Consider the following 13,507-nt stretch of genomic DNA (forward strand, 5'->3'; position numbering starts at 1 on the left):
AGCCCCTCCCCTTTGCTGTCGACCGTTCGTGCTTCGGTTCCCCTGTCTCTCTCTCTCTCTCTCCCTCCCTATCTCTCTCTCTCTCTCTCTTTCCTCCTCCTCCTCCTCCTTCCCCTCCCTTTCCGCGAGGCTGCGGGTCAGCGCGAGCCCACTGCGGCGAAACCGTCGTCGGCAACAACCACAGTAATAATAATAATAAAAAGGAGGGGCGGCGGCGGCGGCGGCGGCGGCGGTTCTTGAGGCAGCGCTCCGAAGGGACCGAGCGGCGGAGGAGCGTGAGGGAAAAGAGGCGGACGAGGGGAGCGGAGGAGGAGGAGGAGGAGGAAGAAGAAGAGAAGAGGAGGAGGAGGAGGAGGAAGAAGACGACGACGACGACGACGACGAGGAGGCCGGCACTCGGCGGTGGATTCGGCTGCGGGCAGGCTCTCGACAACCCGCCACCATGGTAAGGACCTTGGGCGGCCGCCTCCCCCCGCCACCTGCAGGCCCCGAGGGGATCCCGTTCTCAACCGACCGCGGCGCGGCGGAGGGGGGGAGGGGAAGGGAGCGAAGACGGCGGCGAGCTCTTCCTCTTCCCCCGCCGCGAAAGGGAGGAAATGAAGCGGCCCCCCGCCCCCCCGCCCCGCTTTTGGTGTGGTGTGGTGTAATCCTCTCCCTCGCTTCCTCCATGTCAGGCCTTCGCTGGCACCCCCTCCGGTAGAAGGCTCACCCGCCCCCTCGCCAGAAGCCCCCATGTTTCCCCACTGGCTTAGCGACGTCCTTTCCGCATCGCATCGAGAGGCGCCTTCGGTCTCCCAACCCCGACACCGCACCCCTAACCCTCCCCGCAAAAGGGGGGAAAAAAGACGCCCCCGCACGCAAAAAAAACAAAAACAAAAAACCAGGACCTCGTGTGTGTGTGTGTTTGTGTTTCTCTCCACCCACCCCCCTTTACTAACAGTGGCTTTCCTGCTTTTCCGGTAGTTGCCTTCACCCAGCAGTGACCTCTCCTTCCCTGCAGTGCCCCACCCCTGGCAAAGAATTCGTCTCCTCAATATGTACTGTATTACTTTAAACCCCCCCCCCCCGCACACACTTTTCACGCGTTAGTTTTCTTCTTTCCCCTCCCCTCCCCTCTCCTCCTGCGACTGCTTTCTTGAAAGCGCCCCTCTTTTCTGTTCCGAACTCCTCCTCATCTCCCTGTGAAGGAAAAATCCTGCAAATTTTCTTCATCCCACGCAGCTCCTCTTGCGTATTCGCATTGCTTGCTTAACAGCAGCGGCGACACCCCCCCTCCTCCTCTGCAACCCTTTCTACCTTGTATAGTTCGCTGTCACCTACTATGCGCTTTTTATTCCTTCTTCCCACCTCACATGTGTGTATATGCCTGTATGTATGCTCACGCAGGGATAGGAAATCTGGCACACAGCATAACATGATCACGCCTCTGTGTCCCGAATAACAGCCACAGTTATGGGTGCTTGGTGAAAACAGATGGCGGGACTCTGTATTTCACCCACAAGCATGCTTTGAAGCAACTGGAAGAATTTGCTTTTGTTTTAAGTGTGTTTGTGTGTGTCTTTTTAATCACCCCAACTGGTAGTGAAAAGGGTGGTTAATGGGTAACTAGTTTCAGGTGGTTAGCTATGCTAGTCCGTTGCAGCAAAAATGGTTATTGCAGCATCTCGTAAATTTACATATTTACTATGGCATAAGCTTTCATGGACTAGAGGCCACTTCATCAGATGTGTAACTAAGGCTGCAATCCTGTGCATGTTTAGTTGCGGATAAGTCCCATAGAGCACAGTGAGACTTGCTTCTGAATAAGATTGCTATATAAATCAGTATTAAATCTTGACTATGCGTATATGCAGCCTGATGCTATGCATGCCTGCTTGTTAGTATCACTGTGTCCCATGGAATTTACAGCCAGGTAAATGTGCCTAGGATCTTGCATAGGATCCTGCCTTTCTCAGTAGCTGTCTTAACTGTTTTGCCCTGTAGCATCCACAGACATCACAATATTCCTTTATTCAGTTTTAATTCCATTACTCTGCCTGAACTTTCACATAGTGAAAACTCCTGGATTTGTGTTGTGCTGTAATGAAATGTGTTCATAATTTTTTCATTTCCTGGTCAGATTTTTATTAATTTCTTCTTGCAGTTGCCTCTACCTGTCTGGGCGGGGTATAAATAATAAATTATTATTATAAATTATTATTATATTCCTTTCCCTTTACTGTCCACAAGCAACCATAAAGAAAGAAAGTCATTCTAATTTCATTTGAAGCCTTGAATCCATCTCCAAAATAATTACTAAGGTGTCATATTATTCAGTTGCCTTTCAAGCATAACCTGTACAGCAATTTTAATTACACTTTTTATGTAGCCTTCATTAATCTAGACTACACTTTACCTCAGTATCCTAATTATAATTGTCCCAACACCATAATTTCCTCATACACACGACCACAAAAATAATCCCCATTCACTGATCTTTCTCAGTGGTCCCTAAACTATACAGAGAAACCCCCTATTTACTAACCTTATGCTAGGTGCTAATAAACAGACATGTTTTCACCATTTAATACATTAGCCACCCTTTCTTTACCATAGGAATGTTTCCTCCACTTGTACACATTCTCTTTCTACAAACAATTTTTAATTTTTCTAGTGTGCTGGTTGTGGGGTTCTTTTTTTTGCTGTGGTACAGCATTGTTTGATCTTCATATTTGAACTGAGATGCTACAGTGTGCATAGCCTTTGCACAAAGCATGCCTGATAATATGTATTTCAGATTAATTAAGTAATGTTAACTCCAAAATATAGGATTTGATACATCCATGACCATTCAGGTTTCAGTGAATAAGGAAGATGAGGTAGAAAGGAACTGCCTACCTAAAAATCATGGCGATCAAAATTTGCTGTTCGCTGCTATAAAATTAATCTAGTAATACTACTGCTGTAGTATTTTATGTCAACACTAGGGGTGTCTCCTGCTTGCTTCTAGTGCCAAGAATCAACGCCCTTTTCTACAAACATTTGTTAGCTTAAATTATCTATTGCCTTTTCTTTTGTAACAAAATATGTTTTTTGGGGGGGGAGGGGGGTAGACTTGGAAAACCTTTATGCCATAGCTTGATTTTTGTAATATGTCAGTTGCTTAAAATCTTTGTACCTTGTGTGTACTATATCTTCAAGGCTGAAATGGCTGTATATTGTTAGTTAGAAATGTGTGTCAGAAAAACTGGCAGTATTAAGATTAACTGTTTTAAAAAGTGACTTAAAATGTGAGCCATTTGTTGAGCATAATTCAAAATAGTTGCAAGCTACACTCTTTAACAAGGTTCAGCAGCATGTACTATGTTTTATTCCCTAAACAAACAAGCAAACAAAAACCAAAGGCTTCAATCCTAAATTTTCCATGCTTGAAAGTGTTTGCAATAAGTGATTCCAACTAAGTGGTACTCATAATAGATCCATTGACATCAGTAGACAAGTTACTTAAATACATTGATTTCAGTAGGTCTACTTTGAGTATGGCTAATTTTGGATACCATCCAATTAAAGTTAATCAGATTTTGTTGTTAGTAAACCTGGCTTGGATAGGTTGTTAAAAAGAACTTCTTAAGAATAAATAGTTTTGAGGGGTTTCAGTATAAGAATTGCATTTCATGTTCAAGTAAACTCAGAGCAGTTCATAATCATTTTGAGAATATTCTGGTGCGCAGATTTCTCTACAAGATTGTTTTGGCATGTTAATTGCTGTTCATATTTCGCTAAGTTTCAGGTTTTTCTATGCAAGTGGTGATAAATCTGGTTAAGAGATGAATATATGAAGCCTTTAGTTTTCATGGGGTCTACCAGAAGAATTCCACTTTTAAATTCTGATTGTTGCCTATTAGATTATTCAAGCATATGAGCCTTAATCCAGGGATTAAGCACACCCAGGAGTTTTGCATGCCCAACAAGTTTTTTTTATCTTAAAACAGCAGACTTCTTTGCCCTATTGCAAACTTATTTTTTGAAATAAATTGTCCCTAATAGAGTAATACAAAGCAGCCTGGTCACAGAGAAGTGGCATTGTGGTCCCCTTGATTATCACAACTATCACCACTCTACCTGCAGGCCTGGCAAACCATTTAAAAGGGATTCCATGGCCAGTTAATGGACATGGCTTATTATTTGAGAAGTGCTCATAATTTTATTTGTATGCTGACTTTTCAGAGTTGAAACCTGCTCAGGGCAGTTTACAACATGTAAAAATTACATAATTTCAAACATAAAAAGAAGTTATAATAAGCAATAAATAAAACAGCAAAAAGTAAACATCCAAATTGAACAATTTCCTAGATCATAAAAACAAAAATAAAGACCCAAAAATTATTACCAATAGAATTCTCTAAATAATATCCCAGCCCAAGAATCTGTTTGGCAGCCTCAGCTTCTGCAGCTAGAGTGAGGTGGAAAAAGGCCTACAAGGCCGGGAGCAGGTCTTCAGATCTCACAGCCATGATGATACAAAAATTACAAAGCCTCTTTTTTATATATTTTGTAGGCATATATACTGTACACTTGCTAATTTTGGGCCTCTATACACTTTTGCTGCATTCATTTTTTATTTGTTTGTAGAGAAAATGTGCATTTGTTATGCAATCTTCTCTTAAGTTTCTGTTGCTAGGATACCATATGTTACCATCGTTCAGGTTGCAGTATTTTGTATTTCACCAAACTTTTTGACTGTGATTAAAGTCTGTGACTGAGATTATGACTCCCATATTTATGGTGCAGAGGACTTGTCTTGATAGGCATTTCCCAGCTTGAGCCTCACCAAAATGTCCCAGGGACCAAGATGAGAGTGACTCTAAGGCCCACAACACGTTGCTCAGGATGGACACTCAGTCCCACAGGACGGCTGCTGAATTTATTGAAACTCACACTGACTTCCTCAGGCCTCGCCAAAGCTTGGACTTGGCTGAGAACAGGGACTCTGTCTTCCTTCTGGAAGGTGGAGAGGAGGCACAGTCAATCCTGTGCAATGCTTTCCCCACAGACCAATCAAAGACCCTCTTCTGTAGTAGCCTCTGTAGTATAATCAATTCGTCCTCAGTATTTGAGATTGTGACCTGCGTCCACCTTATTTGAAGAGAGCATTGACTATAAACCCTTGACCAGAGCAGAGTTTAGAAATAATGTAATACCTATTAAATAAGGCTTAGTCCTTGATAGTACTAAATAGCCTCACAGTTCATGGTTTGGAGGAGGAGAGTCTGAAACCCTGGAAAACCACTACTGCCAGTCAGAGTGGACAATAATGAGCTAGGTGGACCAAGAGTGACTCATAAGCCAGCATTTTGTGCTTCTCCTTGATAGCAAACGTTGCTAGTGCATTGTGTGGCTGGAGTGTTGCCTTCTGGATCTTTTATGTGATGTCACTAGTGACGAGGGACAAGCTCATCCCTTGTTCCCCTTCCCTGGAGTTTTTGAATTCCATCATTTGAATCAAACAAGCAATACTTAGAGACAATGTAGTGCTCCATTTCAGTATGGATAATTTTAAGTACCTAACTTTTAGAGCAAGTATCCTGGAGAGGGAAGTGATGGAGATACCGGTAATGTGCTATGAAGTTACTACAGGCACACATCCACACCCTGGCCCTGCAATACAGATATGTTTTTGGGGAATAAAAGAAAAATACTGAAGGAGAATGTGAACTTCCATTTCCATGTTTGGATTAACCACAGTTTTGTGTTGCATCTGACCCTAAACTACTGTATTTTTTCTTGTATAAGACAATGTTTTTTGCTTTAAAAAAAATCAAAAATTCAGGGTTGTCTCATACATGGATGGTGAATACACAGGTGATTTGTTTTTTTAAAAAAACTACTTACCTTCCCACGGCTGCTGTGAAGAAGCTGCTGGGACCGCCATTCCTTTCACTTAACCACTTCCGCCAACCAGGCGCTGGCGGGGGTTGCTAAACTGGAGCTAGTGCTTTGAATTTTTAATAAAATATCGAAGTTGTTCTGTTTGATGTTTAAAATACTGATTTCTTAATTTGGGGTTCAAAAAATTAGAGGTCATCTTATACATGTGGGCTTCTTATACACATAAAAATATGGTAGTTAATCTTGATTGCAGTTAGTCAAAATAAGCCAGCTTTGTAAATTGTGGTTTGTTTTTCCTACCCATCGCTAAGCCTTATTTGCAGTTCAAAGATCATCATCATCATCATAAATAACAATAAATAACATCATCATCATAAATAACAATAATAAATAATAAACAACAAATTTGTTTATACCCCACCGTTTCCCCTTATGGGACTCAAGGCGGCTTACTGGTTAAAGCAAAAACTGCTTAAAACATAGCAAAATCAATAATTAAAATACAATTAAACGAAATCATTAAAATACATAACAATTTGAGGTTAGTAAAAATGAAAGCAAACAATTCTGAGTTCCTCATGGCTGCACCAGAGGAGAAAAAAAGCTGTGCAAGAGTTGGAGTCCTACTGCAGTTTGTCCTCATTTAACCTGAAGCACCACATTAGTCCATGTGTGCAATTAAGCACAAAATATGTGTAATATGGGACGCGGGTGGCGCTGTAGGTTAAACCACAGAGCCTAGGGCTTGCCGATCAGAAGGTCGGCGGTTCGAATCCCTGCAACGGGGTGAGCTCCCGTTGCTTGGTCCCAGCTCCTGCCAACCTAGCAGTTTGAAAGCATATCAAAGTGCAAGTAGATAAATAGGTACTGCTCCAGCGGGAAGGTAAACGGCGTTTCTGTGCGCTGCTCTGGTTCACTAGAAGTGGCTTAGTCATGCTGGCCACATGACCCAGGAAGCTGTAGCTGTACGCCGGCTCCCTCTGCCAGTAAAGTGAGATGAGTGCTATAACCCCAGAGTCGTCCTAATGGTCAGGGGTCCCTTTACCTTTACACATAGATAAAGGTGTAAAACTTTGCACAAATTTACTGGTATATGCCAGTTTCCTGGCATATGCCAGTTGTCAACTTATTTAGCCCCCCCCCATGTTACTTCATATTTTAATCAATATATTTTTAATCAAGAAGCTTCCAAGAAATATTAATTGAACAGCTGTAAGGGCAGTTCAAATACCTTTAGATAAAGAAATAATTAAGAACAGGAGAACAAGCTGTATCTTTCATTGTGTTTCCTATGGCCCATCATTTTGAATTTCAGTTTATCAGTAAACGTTAACAACCTCAAAGATGCATATCTTTGAGCAAAGTGGGATTAGTGTTTCTAAGCTGAGTTGTTGTTCGGATCAGATGTACATGCATAAATAACTTTATAGAGGTTTATGTTCACTTTTCTGTTATGTCCATTGTTGGCAGATTTGGAAATAAATAATCAGTACTGACCAGCTTTTAAATTCCTGCATTTCAAGTATGCTGTGAGGCATCATGGATTGAATTCAATCAAGGCAATTTAAATCAACAGGGGGGAAATGCCAATTTAAATAAGTGATTTTAATCATGTTTCCTGTTGATTACTTCATATATTTCCTAAGCAGTGGTGCAAATTGAATATTAAGCCATACTAATTTACAGTTAAATAGGGTATTACTTGTATTGTTTCTTTCACCAAAGTCTTGCGTGTCATACTATATCTATATCTATTAACAATAGAAGGAATGGGTAGAAACAAGTGTGTGAATAGACTTCTGTTTGCACAACAGGAATTCACTTCTTCTCCTGCACAGCCCCAAAATCTGTCAGAGTAGATGTTTAGGGTTTACAGAGGACTTTAGGAGAGATGGGGGACTGCAAAGTTCCATTGAGCAAACAGAAGTCTGTTAAGCTCACTTGTAAACAGTGTTGTATGCAACCCAGTGTCTTTAATATATTTATTTTATAAAACTTTATTAACATGAGTGGCCTTGGCAGTTTGAAAGATGGGAAGTATGGGAATATAGGAACCTGTACCCTGGATGATGTTATCTTCTTTTCAATATTTCTGCTTCACTTTGCCTTAGCCTAGCCTCATAAAAAGAAGGTGGCAAACAAGAGATAAAATGCCCATGACTGATAGTTCTTTGGCATACAGGTTGATTTCATCAGGTGGAATTGAAATTCTTACGTTTAGTAAGTAAGAGTATAAATATTCATATCTGAGAAATCGCCAGACTGATTCAGCTTTTACATAGAAAAACCTTTCTGTGTAAGATGTATTTGGTGGAGGCATTGAACCCAAGGGCTAACCTGCTTTTATATAGATGATTTGATAATTAAACAAATTATTATTTAAGAGAAACCTGGTATTTATTTTTTATAAACTGATTTTTTTATATAGAGAAAGTCTTGCTTCTTGTTCAGTTTGTTTTGACGCAACAAGGGGATTTCTGGATAGGTAAAAGAAACTAGTTTCATGCTTCTTTGCATCTGGAACTGTGTTCTATGTTCTGTGTATAACTTTTTATTAATAGTCTGCAGTAGTAATTAACTGTATATATGAACAAGCTGTTGTTGTTCCTTAATTCTGACTGCATGTGATTATTCATAAATCTTATCCAAAGTCATTTTTGACAGTTTTTATAATACTAGAGGTTTACTACTAGTGACACTTAGGTTTGGGGAAAATAAATGCTCAATAAAGTTCCCTAGTTAGTCAGTGGGCATCAATTTTAACTGCTATGGCTTCATGGAATACTGTTTCATGAACAAAGGCATAATAGGTGTGTAGCAAGTTCTCACTAGTAATCTCTCTGGTTTTTCCAAGGTCTGGTTAACTAGTGACCAGAGGTGGATCAGATTTTGCTTCCTTCTCCCTTCTACAGTGGTACCTTGGGTTAAGTACTTAATTCGTTCCGGAGGTCCGTTCTTAACCTGAAGCGTACTTAACCTAAAGCACCACTTTAGCTAATGGGACCTCCTACTGCCGCTGCACCGACAGAGCACAATTTCTGTTCTTAAGCGGAGTTCTTAACCTGAAGCGTACCTAACCCGAGGTACCACTATATATAATTTAGGTTTTCTTAATTGTCTGCTGGAGTGTATACTGTACAGTACTGCTAAATAGGTCAATTTCTGTGCTGTACCTTTTCCTTTGGCATGCTGTTATCTGGATAGTGCACCTGACTTGGATAGCTTGTGGAACAGAGATGACATTTGGATGATTCCAATTTATAAGCAAATATTTGTGCTCATTGCTTCCAATTTAATATTAGAGGCACAACATTAGTAGCAAACCTACTACTTTATAGCAGTGTTAGTGGTCCCCTGATATATATATATATATATATATATATATATATATATATATATATATATGCATTTTTTAAAAAATTAGCCACCCCCCCACATGTCATCCAAAGCAATTTTAATAATGAACAAATACTACAGATCCTGAAGAGAAAATACTGTTACAACATAACTTTAGTCTTTTGATTGGAAATGCTCGGAATCTACGGTATACTCATCTTTATAGAAAATTACAAATTCTGCTTATGGCTGTGGTTTTGGAAGGGCACTTATTTCTCATCAAGTATTAAGTTAACAGTATAAGAGTTGAAAATGCTAGTGTTCCTGTCCCTTTTTATAATGTGACTGTATTGCCTTATAAGGTTTCATATATTGGTTAATCAGCTTTTCAGAATGCCCTTGCCCTGGAGATTGTTGTGTGTTTGCCTTAATTCCAGTTAAGATAAACCAAAGTTGGCCTGGGATTTTGGTTTCCATTTTCTATGCTATCAACTTTGAAATTTAGGTGAAGTGCTTCTTTGTTATTTGACAATAAGGAATCAAACTTGCACTGCTCTGTTGCAAATCATCTGGTGACCTTCAGATAGATTCCAACCCCACTTCTGTCCACTCCTCCTTTAGAAGATGAATTGAGCTATGGCAATATCACAGTCCAAGCTGGCTTTTTAATAATGCTACTGTTTAAATGTAGAGAGGGTTAAGGCATTTCTCTCTCTCTCAACCACTAAGCAAATGAAATATTCCAGGTGTGTCTTCTTTATAAAAGTGGAGTTATTATATATTCTTTTTGCAGTTCATGTATAGGACCCAACATTAGGCTGCAGGCAGTGAAGGATTGTTGTTGTTTCTTTAGTTTAGTACAAGTATTTTCTTTAATTGCTTGATTTCCAACATACTAGTATGCATCTATGTTTTGTACTTTTTGATGTAACATCTGAAAAGGTAAGATATGCTTCTCTCTGCTATAATATGTGTGGACCTGACATGTTTTGGATCAAATCCTTGTCATTCTCATGAAAAGCAAAGGATATTTTAGTGAATAAATCTCATTTCAAGTGACCGGAGTATATTCCTTTCTTTTAAGAGTCAGGCTAAATTTGTATCTTTAAAGAGAAATTAACATGTATTTTTTATACAAACTTGTGTCATGGAGCTGCGCTGATGCCTCACAAAGCCCCTGCAACTGACACACACCACTTAGCATTCTGTGTCTCAGGTGATTGTGGCTATCTCCCATTTCCGCTGAATGCTACAAGATCTGTATTTCTATTACTCTGAACTATAAAACTTAATAGACTCTCACAGCCTGCCTGACCTCTGGTTCCTTTTAGACCAAAGAAGAGAATCCCTGGCTCTGCTGGTGTTGTTGGACTACATATTCTATCTCTCCTCTCCAACAGCCCTTTTGGCTGCAGCTATTGAGAGTTGAGGTTCTGATAATATCTCAAAGACCACAGATTCTTAACTCCTAATTTAGACCCCCAACCCACTTGGTGAAAGCGAGATCTGACCATAGAAAACAATGAAGAAATCCAGGAATTTAGTGTGGTTATGAGAGGACAGTGGAGTCTTTCTCCCCCACATTACCGTACAGAAAGTAGCAGCAAACACAGACGTTCTGTCTCTGGCTTTCACTGTGAACCTGACAGTTCCCCCACTAGACATTTAGATAAATTGTTTTCTTAGCTCCATTCCCTCAGCCTTGGAAACTTACGTATGATTGCTCCACTGTTTTGGAGAAACTCAAACATGTCTGTCATTTTAATTTTCCATACTGATAGGCATTCAGTCACCCAAGTCCACTACTAGAGCAGTGGTAGGGAACCTGTGGCCTGCAGGTTTAATTTGGTCTGGCAGGGGTCCTAATTTGGCCTGTGAGGCTCTTTCCCCCAAATCTCACCATTTGCCCCACACCTTACATGATAGACTTCCAATTGGTCCTCGGCAAGTTGGAATTCTTGTAAGTGCCAGCTAGCTGCCAATGGGTCAATCTATTCCATGCCACTGATGCACCTACCAGACTTATTGTCTATGCTCATGCAGCAACCAATCCAAAAGCACAATACTGTTATAAATTTCCATGGCACATTAGCCACTATGTATCAATTATAATGATGTTCCTATTGATGTAATGATGTTACCTATGTATGAAAGCCGCCAATCAATACATGGCCTATTGATTATTTGCTCAAAGGGTTGTTGGAGCTACTTAGATTTGGACAAATCTGTGGGAAGGGTTTGGCTAAACACCTATAATCGTAATTTGAGATGCTTCACAGCTGTTTTGAACTAACATGCACACAGATATGTTACAGCATCCTCAGTGGGCACAGAATACTGGCTAATGTGGTCAAGGGGAAGAGGAATGGAGTGAAGCAACTTAAACCCTAAACAGAAGCATTCTACACTGCAACATTTTGTTACAGGACCCTACTTTGCTTTTGTCTATTTAGACTACTAATGGACACAATTGGTTTTGGAAGGAATCACCTTGTATGGTTACATTTTAAAGTGTCATGCAACTTAGTATTTTTTCCTCCATTTCTGCAACCTTCCACAATTCAGGCAATCATTTTGTATTAAATACATTTTAACTTTAGAATTTTTTTTTATTCCTGAAGGAAACAGATTGGGTCTCCAGGTGCCCTTCCATGCACATAAGTAGTCCTTCAGTGAAAGGAAGAGCTTTTGATCCAATGGAAGCTTCCACTTAGATGAAAATTGGCTCCTCCATTGTATATCATACTACCCTTTTAATCTGTGACAGTATCTCACATGCTGTTCCGATGCGTCCCCCAAACCTTGGTAGCAGATTTTTGGGAGGATTCAAGTTGCTAAATGAGGGAGGGGAAATATGTGAAAATTGCTTTTCTTCTGGTTATGTGTTGGAAGCACCCTTTCTGTTGCTGTGGATGGAAATTATTTCCTACCTTTGAAGAGCTTCTTAAGTTTCACTTGACTATGTTGTGTATATTGAATGTTCCTGCCTCTTTGGTGCTTCTCTTCTGGTCACATGTGCTTTTAAGGCAGCAACAGTAGGCATGCATATAGCTGCTTGTAGCAAGCTCTGAAATAGGCATGTACCGGTATATTGAAAAGTGCAACACTCTTTAAGAAAACTGAGCTACATATTTGCCAGCAATTGTAGCAGATTTCGGAACTGAGTGGGATTAAGGCAGGCTCAATTTGTAAAAGAGGGTCTTTATGTTTGCATTAATATTGATGGTCATTTCTCCAATGCAAAGTATTAATTTTAAATAGAGGCTGATTTAGAAAACAATGATGTCATTCTATCCCTGTTCTAAGGGGCATGACTTTATAATATTTCTAAAAATGCATAGGCTGGTCATTACTGCTCTGTGGTGAAGAAATACTACTCTGTCATGCTTAGAGGCACATATCTTTTATGGCTAAGTTTTGGCTTTAAATACAGGATTTGGAACTGAACCCTCCAACCTTCCAGTTATTATGTGAATGACTATGAGTAATTATTTCAAAATAATCACATGAACTAGCATAGGGCAACTACTTCCATTATAAGCAGGTGTTTAACTCATGGAGTAGTATTTCTGAAGGTCTAGTAAATTGTGACATATTTGCTAGCCTACATGGAAAGGTAACTGTTCGTATGTTCGTCAATTTGTAATTCTAAATGGCATTGAAAGATCTGATGAAGTATCCCTTAAGAAAGCTCATGCCACAGTAAAATATTAGTTAGTCAATATAATGGAAGGCTGGGTGGCAAAGTAGTGGCGAATGGAAAACTGATCTGTATAAAAGGTTGGGGGAAAGACACTTTCTAAATGAACACATGGCTCATATTTTATATAGAGGAAAAGAAGTGTAAAATCTCTATTATGTTACATCTGCAGCAGCAACGCCAGGCAGGTCCAACACCAGTACCAGGCAGGTCCGGCACCAGCAAGCAGCCGCACCATTCTTCTGTGAGTTTAATAGAATCAGAAGTAGCATATTCCTTTTAATTTACTACTATCATGTTTGTCCTTTGAACAGTCCTATGAGGAGGTAGACTACTATTATTTCCATTTTTCAAACACAACTGCAGCTAAGGGTCACATTTATAGGGAGTCTGTAGCTGAGATGGGACTTTATCTTCTAGATTAAAGTTGAGGTCTCTGTTCATTGACTCTCAAATTAGACCAACCTGCATAAAACTGAAACGAGGAATTAATACCAAACTGAGGTATACTTGAAGAGGAAAATAGATGTTGAGTGTGGATTTTTTCATATGGAACTGAATTTTAAAGCTGAGCAGGTTTGAGGCTACAGACCATGCTCACTG

The 13,507-nt window shown here is 40.1% G+C and overlaps 1 protein-coding gene across 3 annotated transcripts in view; it reads left to right on the top strand.

Annotated features, from left to right (window-relative positions):
• The first annotated feature begins 203 nt into the window (after positions 1-203).
• Positions 204-13,507, top strand: part of PPP3R1 (protein phosphatase 3 regulatory subunit B, alpha) — a 41,608-nt gene continuing 28,304 nt past the window's right edge. Inside the window, exons 1-2 of one of the 3 annotated variants that reach the window (XM_033142707.1) lie at positions 204-445; positions 13,077-13,148. In XM_033142707.1, the coding sequence (XP_032998598.1) occupies positions 443-445; positions 13,077-13,148 (75 nt within the window). In that variant the 5' untranslated portion in view covers positions 204-442. The remainder of the gene's footprint in view (positions 446-13,076; positions 13,149-13,507) is intronic. The other 2 variants (XM_033142705.1, XM_033142706.1) reach the window with 2 other exon arrangements.

Source organism: Lacerta agilis, chromosome 3 (assembly GCF_009819535.1).
Source record: "Lacerta agilis isolate rLacAgi1 chromosome 3, rLacAgi1.pri, whole genome shotgun sequence".
NCBI classification, from domain to species: domain Eukaryota; kingdom Metazoa; phylum Chordata; class Lepidosauria; order Squamata; family Lacertidae; genus Lacerta; species Lacerta agilis.